The 19324-nt window shown below is 42.5% G+C and overlaps 2 protein-coding genes across 3 annotated transcripts; both read right to left on the reverse strand.

The window, feature by feature from the left end:
• Nucleotides 1–312: 312 nt before the first annotated feature.
• LOC118395425 (cytochrome P450 4V2) lies at nt 313–10522 on the reverse strand. Of its 2 annotated transcripts, none has more exons than XM_035789224.2 (11): nt 10276–10522; nt 5650–5762; nt 4753–4838; nt 4146–4336; nt 3915–3984; nt 3478–3604; nt 3043–3216; nt 2851–2953; nt 1529–1663; nt 1044–1223; nt 313–685 (listed from the first exon to the last, which is right to left on the reverse strand). In XM_035789224.2, exons 1-11 carry the CDS (start codon nt 10349–10351, stop codon nt 516–518), a joined length of 1425 nt encoding a protein of 474 aa, XP_035645117.1. In that variant the 5' UTR covers nt 10352–10522; the 3' UTR covers nt 313–515. The 2 variants fall into 2 exon arrangements, with proteins under 2 accessions (XP_035645117.1, XP_035645116.1); XM_035789223.2 differs by lacking the exon at nt 10276–10522 and adding an exon at nt 9125–9398.
• Nucleotides 10523–12002: 1480 nt separating this feature from the next.
• On the reverse strand, nt 12003–19303 carry tlr3 (toll-like receptor 3). The gene is made up of 5 exons (XM_035789222.2): nt 19141–19303; nt 18297–18792; nt 17801–17998; nt 15317–17169; nt 12003–14236 (listed from the first exon to the last, which is right to left on the reverse strand). The coding sequence occupies exons 2-5, from the start codon at nt 18756–18758 to the stop codon at nt 14008–14010; spliced, it is 2742 nt and encodes a 913-aa protein (XP_035645115.1). The 5' UTR covers nt 18759–18792; nt 19141–19303; the 3' UTR covers nt 12003–14007.
• Nucleotides 19304–19324: the final 21 nt, after the last annotated feature.

A 19324-nucleotide genomic window follows, 5' to 3' on the forward strand; every position in this document is an offset into this window, starting at 1 on the left:
ATGGAACGGTATCAAACACAAAACTATGGAAACCACCTTTTGACTCTGCTCCATGTATTCCATTCCAGACATTACAATGAGCCCGTCCTCCTATAGCTCCTCCCACCAGCCTCCATAAATTAAATAAAAAGACCTATCTGAAGTCAATGTTGGGACAATAAATGTTCCCCTAGTTTTCACTCGTATTTTTCACCTGGAATCTCAAAACAATTTTGGATATCAGAAACCTGTTTATGACGAAGAACTTTCTGCGAGTTTTGCAGTCTCGAGCTTCTGATTTTCCTGTAATACAGAGAGAACACGAATGCAATGTAAGCCTATGGGGTAAGGGTTTTATTCGGCCCTGTTTAAATACTTTAAGAATGTTTCCTTCCTTCCTGCCTGGATAGTTGAAACCTACAGTATTGTGCTATAACTATTTACTTATACCTATCAATTAGTGTTTGATCAGCGATTACTCCCGAGGGAGGAAGGAATGGTCTGTTTTAAAGTATTCAAACATTTCCCTAGATTATCTAGTGCTGCTGCTTCCTCTTCTCAAGTTTGATCCAGATGCCTTTCTCGGGGCGCAGTATGAGCTCCCCTAGTGGACGGAGGTCCTCGCGCTTCTGACACGCCTCCACGTTGAAGTAGCGCAAGATGGACGCCAGGATCACCTTCTCCTCCATCACGGCAAATCGCTGACCTGAGGGTAGGGATGTAACCAAAGCATGTGAGGATGACATCTTTCATCGGACACACTTTTAATCGTCCATTTTGTTTTCACTATTTCAAATGCCTTATCGTCTTCAACCTTAATCTGTAACCATTATTAAAGTAGCGAGAGCATGTCAGGATGACAACCTCATCGGACACACGTTTAGAGGCCCACTGTCGTAAAAAGTCTATGTTCCAAGCTGGTAAAAGATAGCCTGAGATTGATAAATACGAGTGATGTTCTACAACAACGTGACAAATCTTCTGTCGTTGATTCTCAAATGTTCTAAAATGTTTGTACTATAAGCACTATTTAGTTGAATGTCTTGAATGTTTCCTGTTCTCACCGATGCAGTTGCGGAGTCCAGCAGAGAAGGGGATGAAGGCATAAGGATGTCTCCCAACGCAGTTTTCCGGCATGAAGCGTTCCGGGCGGAACTCTTCAGGCTGGGGGAAGTGGCGCGGGTCGCGGTGAAGGGAGTAGGGCATGATGATGGCATTGGCACCTTTGGGAACCTTGAAACCATCTACAGGCGCAAAAAATGGGAAACAAGTTAGGTTATTAGGTCCACAAAATGTACACGTGAATAAATGAACTAATTAACACGACCACAAAAAAAAGAACTAAACAAGATGACTGAAATGGAAAGGCGCTGGATAAACCAGGGTCGTAGGTTCATCCTCCACATGGCACAGGCCACCCATTGTGAATTATGTATATTAATTAGAATGAATTAAAAGTAGTGTATGGCTAAATCCTGTAAATGTAAATCAGTTAGAAAATGAATGACAGACTGAAATAAACATGAATGGTTAAGAATGTGTCACTCACTGATGTGGCAGTCTTCACAGATGCTGCGGGCGAAGAAGGGGACCGAGGGGAACAGGCGCAGGGACTCTTTGATGACACACTCCAGGTAGTGCAGCTTCTTCAGATCCTCTGTGTTTATTGGCCGGTCGGACACACCTGAGCACGGGGGGGGTACAAGACTGCAGGTTACATCCCATTATATATGTTCCGTGGTGAATTACCAAGTACTTCCTGCAGAACCTATGGTCTAGCAGTAATGCGTCCATCTTCTCTAAATACTTCTTCGAGATCAGGGTTCAATCCCAGCGTCTTCTCATTCTGACTGTCTCTCCCACGTACCAGTCACCATTGTCTAAATCAAGTGCAATAAAAGTCATTCCACTGAGGGCCGAGTGGCTGTGGGGTTCTCACTCCACCTTGTACTTGATTGATGATGAACTCCCCATACTGTACCTGGCTGTCTATGGCTTAACTGAAAGGAAAAAAACAAAAACCTGCAGAAACTAGGCCCTCCATGGAATGCGTTTGACTCTACTGCATATGCATAATGATAGAACCATGCAAGAAAATGTTGGATTCTGTTGGTTTTTTTAAACTTAAAATGGCCCCAAATAAGCAAATGTAAAATATTATTAAGGAGTGTTTTTTTAAGTCTCATTTTAGGATGATAACATACAATTTTTTATTTTCTTATATAAATGAGGTGTTTGAATTATAATTTGATTGTCTTTATTCCCTCACAGTATCATATTTATTTTGTTCTTGTAAAAAATAATATACTCTGGACATATTTATTTTTAAGTAAATAAGATTATTCTAATGTTATTGAAATGTAACAGAATTGTTTTATACACGCATATATAGCAAAAATATTATATTATTACCCAAAAAATACAGAAAATGATGATTTCACTGTGTTTTGCTTGGCCCCTCCACCCGAATTGCAGTTCCACTATCGCCCAGTGTTGCCGTTTGCCAACAAATGCATTTGGTCAATTTCCCGATAACAAATTCTAGGGAAATTGTATTTAATGTTTAATATCACCTCTTAACTAACATTTTTAATTGCAGGGGAAATGTAAAAATGATTGTTTTATGAGAACAATGTGAATGGCATGTATGTGCCAGGGAAAGGAAGCCCCATGTGGGTGCATGTCATGTGACTACCAAAGCACATAATTGCCTATTTTACTACACCCCCCCTCTTCTGTAAAAACCAATGGTGTTTGTATTTTTTTATTCAGGGAAGCAAGGGGTGAAGAGAAATTATATGTTGCCATACGGCAAGAGCAGGCAGTAAAGGGTTGAAAAAAAATAAAGGGTTAAAAAGAGGGTTGGATTACCGAACACCTCCTGAAGCTCTTGTTGAACTTTCCTCTGAACCTCTGGATGGGAGCCCAGCAGGTGAATGGCCCAATTCATGGCTGCGGCTGTAGTGTCATGACCCTGTAAGACGGGGACAATAAAAACAACACCAATGATAAATCTGGAACACATTCTACATGGAGCATGTGATAGTGGTTTTGACCTCTGACCCTGAACATGAAGGTGTCCACTTCCTCCTGGATGTCCTGGTGGGTGAGCTTGTTGCCCTCCTCGTCCGTGGTCTTCAGCAACATGTCCAGGAAGGCCCGCCTCTTCCTCATTCCCTGGTCCGATTCGCTGTCCGATTCGATGTAGGCGATGTATTCCGCCCTCTCGTAGATGACCTGGGGTGTTTTCAGTGAAAACATTTGACGTGTTTCTGAACATTGCAGATAGAAATGTAATGAATAGAGCTGACAGGACTTATTCTATCGTATAGACAATCATTGATGTTCTACACAATACATTTCTATCTGAACATTCTGTAATGGTCATCCTTCTGAACAGGCCCTTGGCTGGATGAATGGGGTCTGATGGATGACAGCATATTTCCCTGGATGCAGCTAAATAGTCAAAAGCCCCTTTTTGATTGGCTGATGACTCACATTGGAGGTGAAGGAGTGGAGGACCTTGAGGCTCCTGTTGTGCTCCCAGCCCTCGCCAAAGTAGTTGTAAAAAAAGTCAGGCCAGAACCACGGCATCCTCTGTCGCCGTGTGATGATGTCACTCATCCTGGGGACAGTAGGAGGGATGCAAGGTAGAGTAAATTATGTTCATTTGATACAATTTGATTCCACTCATTACATTTTCTGCAATTAATATTATCCCCAAACGTCTGTTTTATTTGTAGCACTTACAGAGTATAACATGTGTGGTACAAGATGGCTACTACTTGCAACCAACTACCAACAGTGCAGACAGAAGGAGAGAGAGAGAGAGATATGCAGGGACAGGGAGCAATGGTTGGCTGTCAATGCCCTCTACTCCAAAACAAAACCGGGCATGACAATGTCTGTCTGTTGCATTCAGGACGAGGACTCACTTGTACACACATCGGACATACTCTGAGTCATAGTTACTCTGAGCGTAGATTTTCTTCCCCATTGCAGTCTCTGAAAGGAAAATCATATGCAGAGATATTTATTGCAAGATTGGTAGCAATTTTGATATATCTTTTTAGTTGATTTGAAGTGGCTGCAAGAATGTGAAATCTTTTTAACCCCCTGAGCCTTTGGACCCGCTAGAACCACCCCACACCAAGACCCGGACTCACCACAGATGATGTCGAGAGCACAGAGGGTGATGTGGTTGAAGCAGTTGAAGGGGCCCTTGCCTGCCTCCTTGTCCAGCTTCTCCACCAGCACCTCGGCCTGCTCGTTCATCACCTCCAGGAACTCCGTCAGGATGGAGAAGTGGAAGGTGGGGGTGAGCAACTTCCGCCGCCGCCGCCACTTGTCCCCCGTGCTGGGGAGAGGGCGGTGGGGAGCGAGCGAGGAGGGGGGGGAGGAGAAATAGAGGAAGAGAGAGACAGAGGGGGACAGAGAGAGAAAGAGAGGGAGGGTGACAAAGAAAGAGTGACACAGACAGACAAATAAAGAGAGGGGGAGCAGGGAGAGGGAGATGCAGAACAAGTGACACAGAGAGAGACAAATGATGGAGTTCAGAAAATATGGAGGGAATGTGTTGACTGGAAAGTATTGACGGTTCTCAGAATGTATTGTTCTTTGTCATAAAATAAGGAAGTGTTTTCCCAAGACTTGTCAAAGGCTCATCTAAGAATTCCACGTTCCTATCTTGCGTTATTATACATATTTTCTGTCGTCTCAAATGCATATATACGTTTGATCTTTCTCAAATGCGATCTGTTTTGAAACACCCACCTGGTTAGTAGACCAGTGCCGAGCCAAGGGTGCAGGAACTTGTAAGCATAGGCCTTGTCCATATGAACAGGGTTGTTAAGAACCGTCTACAGAATCGAATAGAATCAAATAGACAATCAAACAGAAAATAGAATACAATATGGTTGGCCGGATGTATTTCTCCGATGGAATGTTGATCATTGGCATGGCATCATCAGACAGTTAACAGCAAATACAAAAAAAACAAGTACATACAAATAATTGATAAAGTTGTTTATTTTTGCTTTAGTAAATTATGTTTTTATGGAAAATTCAACTCTTCCTCTAGCATAGCAATATATAAATAATATATGCCATTTAGCAGACGCTTTTATCCAAAGCGACTTACAGTCATGTGTGCATACATTCTACATATGGGTAGAATAGCCACGCTATTGTTTTTTACTGCCGATCAGTAATTATTTGTTATTCTTTTCTCTTACTTCTTGGGGGGTATTTTCTTAAAACTGCATTGTTGGTTAAGGGCTTGTAAAGTAAGCATTTCATTAAGGTCTACACCTGTTGTATTCGGCGCATGTGACAAATACATTGATTTGATTTAGTATTCAATACAGTCTGTGTTTGCATTGGTACGCTTAAACCCAAAACAGCAGGCCAGAATGGGTTTTGATATTTGATAGCAGTAACCATACATCGGTTGTCAGGCTACCTGTATGTGGTGTAATTACTAACTTATTTATGGAGAGTAGATTTCCATCTCCGGAGTGAACGATGTAGTGTTCAGTAGACAGAAATATTGAGGTTTCAAAACAAGTGTGACACCAACTTGTAATGCGTCACCATATTTAAACATTTTGTAAAACATTCAGGTTTTATGCATCAAGTTGATTCAAGTAAATTCTTTGATTAATAGCCTACCTCAATGGTTTCTGCATGGAACAGAACGAGGAAGGGTACTGGTCCGATCCAAATCTTCAACAGTGGGGAGTCCCTGAACTGCTCTGTGTAGCCAATGATTTGACGGAAAAAATCTGAAACCAAAGATAACTCTGTAGTCATTCACTAGTTCATGCTTCTGACTGAGGTAATTAATAGTAGATACATACAGTTGAAGTCAGAAGTTTACATACACTTAGGTTGGAGTCATTAAAAATCATTTTTCAACCACTCCACAAATTTCTTGTTAACAAACTATAGTTTTGGCAAGTCGGTTAGGACATCTACTTTGTGCATGACACAAGTAATATTTCCAACAAATGTTTACAGACAGAATATTTCTCTTTTAATTCACTATCACAATTCCAGTGAGTCAGTAGTTTGACTGTGCCTTATAACAACTTGGAAAATTCCAGAGAATTATGTCATGATTTTAGAAGGTTCTGATAGGCTAATTTACATCATTTGAGTCAATTGGAGGTGTACCTGTGAATGTATTTCAAATCATTCCCGGAACAACAGCAAAGTATCTTATGAAGATGCTGGAGGAAACAGGTACAAAAGTATCTATATCCACAGTAAAACGAGTCCAATATCGACATAACCTGAAAGGCCGCTCAGCAAGGAAGAAGCCACTGCTCCCAAACCACCATAAAAAAGCCAGACTACGGTTTGCAACTGCACATGGGGACAAAGATCATACATTTTGGAGAGATGTCCTCATGTCTGATGAAACCAAAATAAAACCGTTTGGCCAGAATTACCATCGTTGTGTTTGGAGGAAAAAGGGGGAGACTTGCAAGCCAAAGAACACCATCTCAAATGTGAAGCATGGGAGTGGCAGCATCATGTTGTGGGGGTTCTTTGCTGCAGGAGGGACTGGTGCACTTGACAAAATAGATGGCATCATGAGGCAAGAAAATTATGTGGATATATTGAAACAACATCAGTCAGGAAGTTAAAGCCTGGTCGCAAATGGGTCTTCCAAATGGACAATGATCCCAAGCATACTTCCAAAGTTGTGGCAAAATGGCTTAAGGACAACAAAGGCAAGGTATTGGAGTGGCCATCACAAAGCCCTGACCTCAATCCTATAGAAAATATGTGGGCAGAACTGAAAAAAATGTGTGTGAACCAGGAGGCCCACAAACCTGACTCAGTTACACCATCTCTGTCAGGAGGAATGGGCCAAAATTCACCCACGTTATTGTGGGAAGCTTGTGGAAGGCTACCCGAAACATTTGACCCAAGTTAAACAATTTAAAGGCAATGCTACCAAATACTAATTGGGTGTATGTAAACTTCTGACCCACTGGGAATGTGATGAAAGAAATACAAGTTGAAATAAATCATTCTCTCTACTATTATTCTGACATTTTACAAGTGGTGATCTTAACTGACCTAAGACAGGGAATTTTTACCTGGATTAAATGTCAGGAATGATGAAAAACTGAGTTTAAATGTATTTGGCTAAGGTGTATGTAAACTTCCGACTTCAACTGTATGTAGGTAGATTGGGAGAGCAATGAATGACTGAATGATTGAGTGAGTGTTCGAAGCTCCCCTCCCTAAACTACAGTCCTCTCGTCTCTCTTCCCACGTCTCCTATCCTTGCTCAATTCCGGCATTGAACTGCAGTGCGATCCCTATGAGGGGGTATGTGCCTTCAATCTCTGGTATGGACTTCATCTCCCTCCATTTATACAGGTAACTGCCGAGTAGCTGGTAGGTGGCGTAGGTCAGCATTGCAAAGAAGAGGCTCACCCCCAGCAGTTCCAAATTGTAAGCCCCCAAAACAATCACCATCTCTGGGTAGTACGTGGCCTAAACATCCTCACTGGATGTCTGAAACCTGCTGGCTTCACCTAATGTCAGGTGGACTTTAATCCTAACCTATTCCCCAAATGTCCCTGTCATTCCGGCTGCTAGTTATGATGAATGATTTACCGATAGGGAGGGGGGATGAGGTAAACATGGATGTTTATTAAGGGACACTATTTTTGTCATGCACACGCATACACACAGAAACACTTAAAATATGCAAACAAACACACATACTGACAAATATTGAATACATTTGTGATGTTTCACTTGGAAATAATCATTTTAGATGTTGCTTACAATGCTGCCCTGCACATTTATAATTCTCTACAATCTAGATCGATGCGTCCTCTTTATGAAGTTATAGAAGACGAAAAAAACATAGCTTTAAATAGTAGCTGTTCAAACCATAGCTTTAATAGTTGGTCGCCCATTCCTTGCCCGTAAAGTTGGGCCCTCTAATGTATTTCAGTCACAAGGTCTAATGCCCCGTATAAATCTCATTACTCCATACTTCATTTTCACGCAATCTTGTCCTGCTACTGGACGGAGAGCATAGGATTTCACAACGCAAGACAAGATGGAGGCTAGTCTCTCGTCAGAGATCGCGTTTATTTTGGGAGATTGCAAAATATGACCTTTTCATTCAAGACAGGATAAACATGTTTTGTCAAGTTACTTTTTCTCAACTTGTTTCCCTAACTTCTAGCAAGTCACGCTAGCGTACAGATTAGCTAGCTAGCTAAAAGCAAGGCTAGGTTGACGATACTGTAGCTAGCAACTGCCACCTAATAATTATCAAAAACAAACGTCAGTACCATCACAATAAACTTAAGTGAGAGGCAACAGTCATGTAAAGTTGAAAAAAAAAATCGCATGCAGAATCCGTTTCGCAACAGAGCCTTCAAAGCAAGGGGGTGCTGAGATATCACAGCAGCAACATCGTGCTACTACTCCTTTGCGGACGGTCCCCATTGAAATGAATGACATCCAGCGCAACGCAATGGACTGCTCAGGTATAATGTGAATGAGGCTTAAAGCCTGGTGCCCACCAGTTGTGTCAAACTGTATGTGTTCTGGCAGAAGTCCATTCATTCCAATGGGAGGCAAATTCGCACAATTGCAACTCATCTGCCAGACTAGGATGCAGTGCCAAGCAGTGCAGTGTTGTATGCATTGGAGTTTTTCCAACTTTTGTGCATTGATTTGCCGTGCGGTATCAGGAACGGAAGTAGATAAACCACAGAAATTGCTAATGTGTAGCGTGATCATTGTTGTTGTGATGCGCCGCATGGATTGTGAAGACTGTCACATTTACACGAGTCTCACTCAGTACAGCAACAATGCAGACAATATATTGGGTTTATAACAAGTCTCATTTCTAGGACAGATTAAACATGATTCACCGTTCAAATGGGATATTTGATTCACAAATCTTTTGAATCAATGGATTTATTTTCTCTCGTGTTAACAAGTACTTCTTCAAGTTATTATGGAAAGGCTGGCATCATTAGTCATCATGGTTAGAACCCAAATGTTAAACTAATAAAAGCAACCCCTCTTCAAAATACCCTTTCCGACTCCCCCCCCCCTCCCCTCCCCTCCCCTCCCCTCCCCTCATAACCTCTCCTCTCACCTCCGGCGTTGGATTTGAACTGCAGTGCGTTCCCTATGAGGGGGTATGTGCCTTCAATCTCTGGTATGGGCTTCATCTCCCTCCATTTATACAGATAACTGCTGAGTAGCTGGTAGGTGGCGTAGGTCAGCATTGAAACGAAGAGGCTCACCCCCAGCAGCCCCAACGTGTAAGCCCCCAAAACTATCGCCATCTCTGGGTAGTACTGGCCTTTAACAACCTCCAAATGAATGTCTGAGACCTGCTGGCTACACTTCATATCAGGTGGACTTTAATCCTGACCTGTTCCCCACTTTTCCCTGATACCCCGGCCTCTAGTTATGAATGATTAACCAGTAGGGAAGGGGTAAGAGGTAAACCTGGATGTTCATCAAGAGATAGTATTTTGTACTGTCATGCACCCACATGTAGTACACAGGACAAAAAAAAGTATGAAAATGTATGCACTCGCTATTTATTGTAAGTTGTTCTGCTAAAGGACTAAAATGTCAAATACAAATGGAAACATGCAGACACAGACAGGTGCACACACACATTTGTTTCATGCGCACACACACACACACACAGATGATAACTCCCTATCATAACACAGCAACGTTTTAGTCACAGCCAGTTATAAACCAAAACTTGGTTAAAACTATCATTTTTATATCATGGATGGTCAGTCCTTGAATCCATAGCTATGTCTATAAAGTTGAGTGGTTACATTTTCCAGCCTAATCAACTTTTTACCAAAACAGTGGCAGCTTGACCGCTGTTGTTGTATGAACTGCAGATTGCATCTTTAAAGTGGGGGGCCTCCAAAATATTTAGGAGTCACACCAGGTCTGAAGTAGTTACCGTGCAACAAATCTCCATACAGCAACCATGCAGACAATATATTGTGTTAATGAGAACAGCCTAATTTCTAGGACATTTGGGACAAACAGATTAACGTGACTCACCATTCAAATCGGATATTGTATTCACATATCTTTTGAATCTATTTATTTTCTTTCTTTAATGCTACAAATGTATTTCCTAAAGATATTATGGATGGCATAATTGAAGTCTTCATGGGTTAGACGTTTCCCAGTGCTGAATTGATAAAAAGCACACCCTCTTCAAAATTCTCAGTATTCTTATAAAGAAAAAGAAGATATACACCTTACCTCTCGCATTACCTTTAAATGACAGAGTACTGCCCAGAAACGGGTAGCTTGGACTTATCCCTGGTATTGGTTTCATCTGAGTCCATCTGTGCAGAGAGCTGCTGAGGAACTGCCAGGTGAAGACGCCGGTCAATATGGTCAGGAGTAAGACCAAAACGATCGAACCAATCAGCACCGATATCCACAGTCATCTTGGTTAGTTAGGTGGTGGTCCAATATTGACTCATAAATGTACATTTGCTTCAGAGTCTCATTCTTTCGCAATAGCAGACAAAAGGTTCTGTGTAATTATGGAAAGATATCCAAACACTGACCTTGTAATGCTCCTTGGTCAGTGGTTGGTCAGAAATCGGGTAGGCTACCCCTACGAGTACCCCTGAAGTGAGCCACAATAGCAGGCTACTAATACAGTCAACTTGCTTAGGATGCAGGCCCCCTTGGCAAGCCACAGTGAGATGCCCTTAAAAAAGGGGTGTTACATTTGTAGCGAATGAAGGGGGAAGAGCTCTGATTGAAGCTTGAAAAAGTATCAAATCGGGAAAAGGGGCCCACTTGCAATCCCCAAAACAAATCGGGTGGGTGTTGGACTTCCAATGAAGGCCTTGGATACTTTGCAATCTAAGGAGGGAGGGGGGTCTTGGCTTGAACTAGCAACCCGGCAGCGTAAGTGTAATTTGGGCCTCTAAGGTCTTAAGGTCCAGACCTCTTGGAAGGACTTTGTGATATCACACAAGGGAACATTTCATTCTTAGGATGTTTTTTTTTTTAATCAATAGTACATTTCCATACTCTATATCCCGCCAACTCAACTCTGGACCTGGAAGCCAGTTTTACTGTATTTTTTCATTGTTCCCTTCTAATCAGGGACTGATTTAGACCTGGGACACCAGGTGTGCACAATTAATTATCAGGTAGAACAGAAAAGCATCAGGCTCCAGATCTCGTGGGGTAAGAGTTGATGACCCCTGCTCTATACTATTTTCAAACATTTCTGACACACATAAAGGACTCTGGCAAGACTAGCCCTTGGTGGGCTAAAAGAGATCCGAATAAATAAGCATCGTCCAATGTGTCCCCCCAAGCATAAACAAATAGGGTAATATCACGTAGAGTATAATACAGAACTGATGAATTACTGGCTGCTTATGAATTAAAATATGATTGTAACTAATAACCCACTGGTCAAAAACTGGCTGAATCAATGTTGTTTCCACATCATTTTGACCCCAAACATCTATGCAATGATGTTGAATCGATGTGGAAAACTGCTTGGATTTCTTTTTTTCCCACCCAACTTTGAACCTAAATCCAATGACATGGTGAATTGTTTTTGTTGATTTGACGTTGACAACTCAACCAATTGTAAATCAAAACTAGATTTTAAAATTGTTTGTGCCCAGTGGGAGTGTTCATTATCAATTGAACCAGGGGAGAAGGTTAATCTACCAGCTGTATCTCGGTAGCAATTAGCCTGCGAATGAGGTTGTTACTAATATAAATCCAACACGTGTGAGAAAGGACCATGTTTATCCCTTTTTCCTCCCTTTCTTAATCCACAAACCCTTGGAAGTAAGCCTCCTTTCTTTAAAATTAGCAACGTTGAGTTATCCCTCTCCTTTAAAAAAAATTAAGTTAAGGAATGTTTTAAGTGACCCTTACTGTCAGGGTCCCATAGTTCCTGTGCCGTTGGTTAGAAGTCCGTTTTAAGGATGAGGCCAGAAGCTGGCTAGTTTTTGAAATGCTTTTTTATTTTTTAAGTTATTCCTCGAAATAAAAAGAAAATGGGAGAATGTCACATTTAAAACCTAGCTTTTTCTCGACCACTTGAGGGCAGAGGATTTCAGTTCATTTGTTAATTTTTTCACAAAGTTTTGAAGACTAATAATACGAATGTCAGAATCCAACTTTACTGAAAACTTTAAAGACATGCTGAATAGAATACAGATTTTTTTTTTAAACAGAATGTGTTCAAATAGACTTGCAGTTCACTCAAATCAACACTATGTCTCATGCGACAAACACAAAGAGATTTTGGTTGAACCATACTCTATTAAACAAAATTGTAACTTTCAAGTAAGTGTACAAAAGTGCTGAAACAAATATATTTAATATAGAGTTGTCCTAAACCCCTAACCTGAAATTACCTAATTAAAGCAGTTCCCACAGTGGAAAAACAAGAATATGTAGGTTTATTAAAGTTCTAAGTTCATCTGACATTTTGGTTATGAAGAGAACATTACATGGTTAATGAGTGCAATAGTGGGTTATTTGACAGTGTAGTTGTAATACTCCTGCTAGCAATACTAAAGTAATGCTGTAAAATAACCCTACTGTAATTGACCATGAAACCACATTTTAAAGCATTTTGTTAAGTCAATGATCTACTCTTGTCCATGATCTGCAAATCACCTTGTAAATAACTACTCATTATGATTTGTAGATCAGTCAACGATCAGCGGCAGCTCTCTGCACAGACGGACCCAGATGAAACCAATCATGGTTTCAATTGACTAATAATTAACTTACAATTGGCGATATGTGTTTTTTCTTACCAAGCTAAATGACGTTAGATAATTTAGCTTGCTAAGATTTTTTTTTCCTTATCAATCTTTTAACTTGGTAAGAAAAAACATCTATTTGAAAATATATTTTTCTTATCAATCCCTCAATATTCTAAGATATTTAGGCTTGCTTAGATTTCACCTTTTGCATGTCACTCGGCTACTGAAACAGTACACTTACTTTCTCATTCAGCGGTTAAATGAGACGTGCAGTGCAATATTGCACACTTTATAGTGTACACTTCCTTGTATCCTCAACCATTGTTTGAAACTTACAGTATTGTACTTTCAAGTACACTTCCTTAAGATCTTAGCCACTGAATGAAAGCTACAGTAGTGCACACTGCTTACTTGACTCTGAACCATACAATGAGAGCAACAGTTTTGCACACTTTCCACACCCTTGCACCCACTGTCATTATTTAAGAAATATAGCCAAGTATTACATAAACGTAATAATACAGTCGGCAAGCGCAGGGCTCTCCAGAGGGTCGTGCGGTCAGATGTCCTGGAGGGCACACTGCCTGCCCTACAGGACATCTACAGCACCCGGTGTCACAGGAAGGCCAAGAAGATGGACCTCAGCCACGGCCTGTTCACCCGCTACAGTCTAGAAGGCAGAGACGGTACAGGTGCATCAAAACCGAGAGACTGATAAAACAGCTTCTATCTCCAGGCCTTCAGACTGTTAAACAGTCACCACTAGTCGGCCTCCGCCCAGTATCCCGCTCTGAACTTTAGTCACTGTTACTAGCAGGCTACCACCTGGTACTCTACCCTGCACCTTAGAGTCATTGAACACTGGTTGCTATAATAATGTTACATCCTGTTTGACACACTTCATATGTACAGTATGTACTGTATATACTGTATTCAAGTCTAGGCTTATCCAATTGAACTACTGCTGTGCACACCTTTTCTATTCATATAGTGTCCATACACACCATCAAATGCATACAGTGTATATTCATATTCCAAACTCTGACATTTCTTTCTTTACATTTTGGGGATTTGTTTGTATCGCTAGGTATTACTGCACTGTTGGAGCTAGAAACATAAGCATTTCCCTGAACCTGTGATAACATCTGGAAAATGAGAACGCAACCAATATATTTGATTTGGCTGAAGAAAAATTGTCAGTACACTTCTAAGCATAATGGCATGGAGAATGTTACTGCACTCGGTTGGTGGTGCCCAGGGCGATGCGGAGCCTCTGGTGGAAGGCGGGCACCCTCTCCCTCTGCAGGGGCCAGTTGAGGAGGCATTGTGGACGAAGCATGCCCCTGCGCAGGAGCAGACAGCGAGACAACCTGTAGTCCTGCACGTCCTCCAGGAAGACCAGCACCACCGAGTCCCGGCTGTCCTCGATCACCTGGTGCAGGGCGTGGTGGGCCATGAACCTGGGGGGGGGGGAAGGGAGAGAATGGTGGGAGGGGAGGAGAGTGAAAGGAAATAGGAGGATGTGGTTTCCAGGGAGAGGAAAGGGGAGAAACGCAGAGACAGAAGAGGGCATTTGTCAGAGCGGGCAAATAAGAGGCTCAAAGTACTGAAGCATAACAGGAATTACATTTCAGATCTCAATCATATACATGTAACACTTATCCAGAGAGACTTGCAATCAAATCAATCAAAAGGGTGAAACATGAAGTGTTACAATAAAATACAATCAAATCAATCAAAAGGGTGAAACATGAAGTGCTAGAATAAAATACAATCAAATAAAAACATTTAAATGAAAAAAAATCAATGAATGGCAACATTTAACACTGGTTTATACTGTACTGTTAGAGCAGCTTTCAAGAACACAGATTAAGCCAATAACCTCAACAATTCAAGGGTTTAGACAGAAACACCTGCCTTGGATCAGTGCTGTGGTGATACTTTAAATATACATTCTTCACTTAGACATTCTTTGAGCATTATGGTCCATAGCCCCCAAAAAAAGGTAATGAATACAGAATAATTGCATTTTACATTTATGTAATTTAGCAGACGCTCAGATCCACAGCGACTTGAGTTGTGGGTGTACTTACATAGTTGACACATTAATAGAATCTTTCAAATTATTATTGAACTGATTGTTTGTTTTTTTCAATGAAGAAATGGTTATCCAGACGCTAAGATAATTTTCTGTGTAAAATGTTTTTTTTTTACTGCTTGTTTGGGTTTCATATCTCCTTCCAGAATTGCCCAAACTCACTTACCCACTTCACACAGTCTCCACTTCCCCTGTTTGAGTAAAACTTGTTCAGTTCAATTTTAAATACAGAAAAATCATAGTATTAGTACTATAATAACACATTAAAACGTCAACATGATTTACTTTAATTTCCTGAAATAAATATCCCTGCACATTTTCCAACCACTGTCCTTATCAATGTTCTCTTTTCCATGACCAGTGACCGCACACGCTCTACGCTCTCAACGTTTATGTGACGTGAATGTTCTAAAAAATATATATCAATGTTCATTCTACTTACTGTCGACACATGGCGTCTTCGAGAAGAGTTTCGGTGACCACAAATAGTATTTTCCTGGACCTTCTCATATTCTCCACAATGGACTCCAGTCGCGAATCACCTGGCACTGCATCTCGATCCTGCACATAAAATGTATACCCCTGTTCGTCTTCTAGAGGGAGCAAGCTTCGTTCCACCCAGGTTTTATCCTTTGCAGCATGAATGACGTACGCATCGTAGTTGAACTTTCTCCCCTCCCCGGAACTGGCATCGCTCAATCCGAGCGTACGGTTGATCAGAACGTTCCAGTAGAACTGAATCCTCCAACCCTGGAAGCGCACTAGGAGTGAGGTCACCATTAAAGTCAGGACCGCAGTGCTGGTGAGCACGTAGAGCGCCTGGAATGGTGTCATGTCCAGGCAGGAGAGCCTGTCAAACTCCATGATTGAGCGGTTGTAGTAGGCTTGCGGCGTGTTGCACACATACTCATCCCTGAGGCCCGGCACACTGGCGTTTGTTCCGTTCAGCCACGCCACAAACCACAGGATGCTCTCGCAGGTGCAGTCGAACGGGTTCTTCTCCATGACCAGCTGGCTGAGGTTGGCCAAAGCCGGCCTAAACACTTCCTTCCTCACCGACGTGATTAGGTTCTTCTGGAGCCGAAGCACCCGGAGCGACCCCAAGTCATTGAAGACTGAGTCCCTGAGTTGGTTCAGGATGTTCCCACTGAGGCTGAGCTCTTGAAGGTTGGTTAATCCATGAAGGGCCTCATTGGGGATCTCATCCAGACCATTGAAGTCCATCTCCAGAGCAACAAGGCTGCGGAGCCCCTTAAGAAACAGCACCGGCCCACCCGGGTTAGCACTCTTCCACAGCCGGGCCAAGTTGTTGTGCTGAAGCTTCAGCACCTTCAGATTCTCTAGTCCATCAAGAAGATCAATTTTTATGTTGGCGATGTTGTTGTTGCTGAGGTCCAGGATGGTGAGGTTGGACAGAGGCTTGAACGGAGAGGTATTCATATACAGGTTGCTGGTCAGAGCTCTCCCCAGCATCAGAGTCCTGAGAGCGGGCACATGGACGAACGACATAGGGCTGAGGATGAGCTTCTGGTTGCCGTTAGAGAGGTAGATCTCCTGTAGCTGGCCCAAACCCTGGAACTCTTTCCCCGTCAGGGTCTGGGAGATGGAGTTGTTGCCCAGCAGAAGGGTGGTGAGATTGCCCAGGCTGGAGAAGGCTCCAGGGTCAAGACGGGAGATTGCTGTGCTTGTAAGCTTTAGCATAAGAAGTGGTGAACCTGCGAGGGACACAAAGGTCTGGTTGGTGATGATTTTGAGCGACATGCAGCTGGTCCCACTCAGGTGGAGTTGGCGGAGACTCATCAAACCCGCAAAGGTGAGCGCCGAGATGTTTCGAAAGGCAGTTTTCTCCATGCTCAGGCTCTCCAGTGCCCCTAGTGGCTGGAAGGAGAAGTCGTCGATAATAGGGTAAGAAGAAGTGTGACTCTTCACCAGCGCCATATTCAGGTTGAGCCGTGTCAGATTCCCCAGCCCGTTGAAAGTGTTCTTAGTCAGGCGCTTGAGGTTGTTCTGCTCCAGAGAAAGAACTTCCAGCATGGACAGCCACTGGAAAGAACCATCCCCGATCTTAGCTATGCTGTTGTGGGATAGATCCAAAGTAGTGAGGTGGGTCTTCCCCAGGCCTTTGAAGGTGGTGTTGTCTAGTGTAACTAGCTGTGTCTTCTGGAGGGAGAGGCTGCGGATCGCTGTCCCAGAAAGCTCTGTGCAGAGTTTAGACGTGAGTGAAGGTCCAAGTTTGCTCCCAGTCATGACTAACTCATATATGCTTGCAATGGGCTTCAAGCAATCAGGCTCAAACTGCAAGGGGGAGAAGAAAAAAAACACTGATTAGTTGCTGCACAAGATGCTGCCATAGACTGTAGATACGTTGTCAAAAGACCTTGAACCTACTACTTCCTACTTATTTATAGCATCCCATTGGGCACAAACTGGTTCAATCAATGTTGTTTCCATGTAATTTCAACTAAATTACGTTGAACCAACGTGAAATAAATGTTGAATTGTGGCAAGTGAGCTGTCGAGTCTGTGGCAAGCGAGCTGTCGAGTCTGTGGCAAGTCTGTGACAAGCGAGCTGTCGAGTCTGTGGCAAGTCTGTGGCAAGCGAGCTGTCGCATTATTGCAATCTTTCATGTGCGGCGTCATTGTATTTTTTTCACCATCATTGTATTTGTCCGGACCCTGCCTTCCTCTGTTCCTCTTTTGCCTAATTTGGCATCAATTCGTTTAATATGAAAATGTTGGTTCAAAATGCCCTAGATGTTAATTTGGTGGCTTTGCACTACGCCTAGAAAATAAGAGAGGAAACACTGAAGGGATCTTGACAACATAAACAAAAGGTGTGATTGCTTGAGCATGGTGCTTATTCCTAGTGTCAGCAGCTGAAAGCATTAACAGCCTTTTATTTCCCATTTCACAGGATCTTTTGTACCTTTGCTAGAGTTGTTAGATTCGACAGGTGGAGGACTCGTAGGGATGAGGAATTACTGAGAAAATAGAAGTCATCCTTTTTGAAGGTTGATATGCTGTTGCTAGACAAGATGAGAGTCACCAGGCTTGGAAGCTGAAGGTGGGTGCCCAAGCTGGCTGTCTTCAGGTCATTTTTGGACACGTCCAGCAGTGTTAGACTCTGGTGAAAAATGGAAAGACATTCTAAGAGGGTTTGAGAGAAAATGTAACTGAGGCAACTGCAATCAAAACATAATTTTCCTATGGTTTAGGCTTGAAAGAGAATAACCCAAATTCAATTCATTGGACGGTAAATGAAAGAAACAAAATAAAATGGTCCCAAAATATTGTCCTGAAGAGTCAAGAGCATCCCCCGCTCTCTCATCTGTATCATCATCTAGTACTGTATATCATTATTATCACCACATCCACAACCCCTGCCATCCTTGTCTTCACCAGGACACCAGGCAGATCCCTACCTGTAAGGCAGCAAAGGGCTCTCCATGTAGCTTCAACCTGTTGCCAGCCAGGTTAAGCTCTGTCAGATTGGTGCAGTTTCTCAGGTCCTTCTCCGTCAGCCGATGTACCTCGTTGTGCTGTACGGTCAGTGTCCTCAGCAGGCCCAGGGTCTGACACAGGCTGTCCTCCAGCTTGGTGAGGCTGTTGAAGCCCACGTCCAGGTGCACAAGCCCAGGGTAAGTGGCCAGCGATGCTGGGGGTAGCTCCACCAGCCTGTTGTGGGAGACATCCAGGCCGGTGATATTCCAGGGCAGGTTGGGAGGGATCTCCTTGAGGCGGAGGTGGCTGCAGTCCGCCCAGCCGTTTCGCACCTGGCATTCGGATTTCTGACGCTTTTGAGAGGCGTGGCATAGGGTAGGGCCAGTGATGATGTCACCCAGATTGACAGCCAATAGAATGAGGATTATATCTGGCCAATTCATTGCTTCAGATGGTTTTAACAGCGTTTCATAAAAACTGCAAAAGAAATGGATAGGTATATAGTAAGTAGAGCTATATAAAGAGTTACATTATTTGTCAATTAATATTTGTGAACAGGTTAGGCAACGTATATTTATATGGTGATTTATCATGAGTCATCAGCGAGAGAGAGAAAACAAACATAGCTTCTCCCATATAGTATACAGTTGCACTATCAGAACCATTGTGTCATCTTGCACACAAGATAATCACAATCTACATTTTGATCAATTGAAACAGTTAAACTGACAACTGATGCAAAACTCTGCAGAGCAAAATAAGCTACACATTGGCTACAGAAACCTATTTCGATTCTAACATTTGAAAGAAGAAAACTGAACATACCAGATGTCGTTTATTGAGACGGAGAGTGTTGCTCGTCAGTCATTTTGAACGTAAAAGTTGCAGAGTTATATACACGGTAAAACACGAGGAAGCATAGAAGGCTTTGAGACATGAACAGCTGCCGTGTGGGTGGCTGCAGAGTGTTGTGGAAGTGAAATGACACGGATCCGCATATCTGTAGCAG

The sequence above is a fragment of the Oncorhynchus keta genome, chromosome 16 (assembly GCF_023373465.1).
Source record: "Oncorhynchus keta strain PuntledgeMale-10-30-2019 chromosome 16, Oket_V2, whole genome shotgun sequence".
Lineage (NCBI taxonomy): Eukaryota > Metazoa > Chordata > Actinopteri > Salmoniformes > Salmonidae > Oncorhynchus > Oncorhynchus keta.

Coding starts and splice junctions, on each gene's coding strand:
- LOC118395425 (XM_035789223.2), bottom strand. CDS start 9,383: ATGAAGTGTAGCCAGCAGGTCTCAGACATTCATTTGGAGGTTGTTAAA. Junction 5,763..9,124: donor GTTCAAATCCAACGCCGGAG/GTGAGAGGAGAG, acceptor CTTTGGTTTCAG/ATTTTTTCCGTCAAATCATT. Junction 4,337..4,752: donor GGCACTGGTCTACTAACCAG/GTGGGTGTTTCA, acceptor CCCTCTCCCCAG/CACGGGGGACAAGTGGCGGC.
- tlr3 (XM_035789222.2), bottom strand. CDS start 18,758: ATGAATTGGCCAGATATAATCCTCATTCTATTGGCTGTCAATCTGGGT. Junction 17,999..18,296: donor AGCCCTTTGCTGCCTTACAG/GTAGGGATCTGC, acceptor ATTTTTCACCAG/AGTCTAACACTGCTGGACGT. Junction 14,237..15,316: donor GAAGACGCCATGTGTCGACA/GTAAGTAGAATG, acceptor CCCCCCCCCCAG/GTTCATGGCCCACCACGCCC.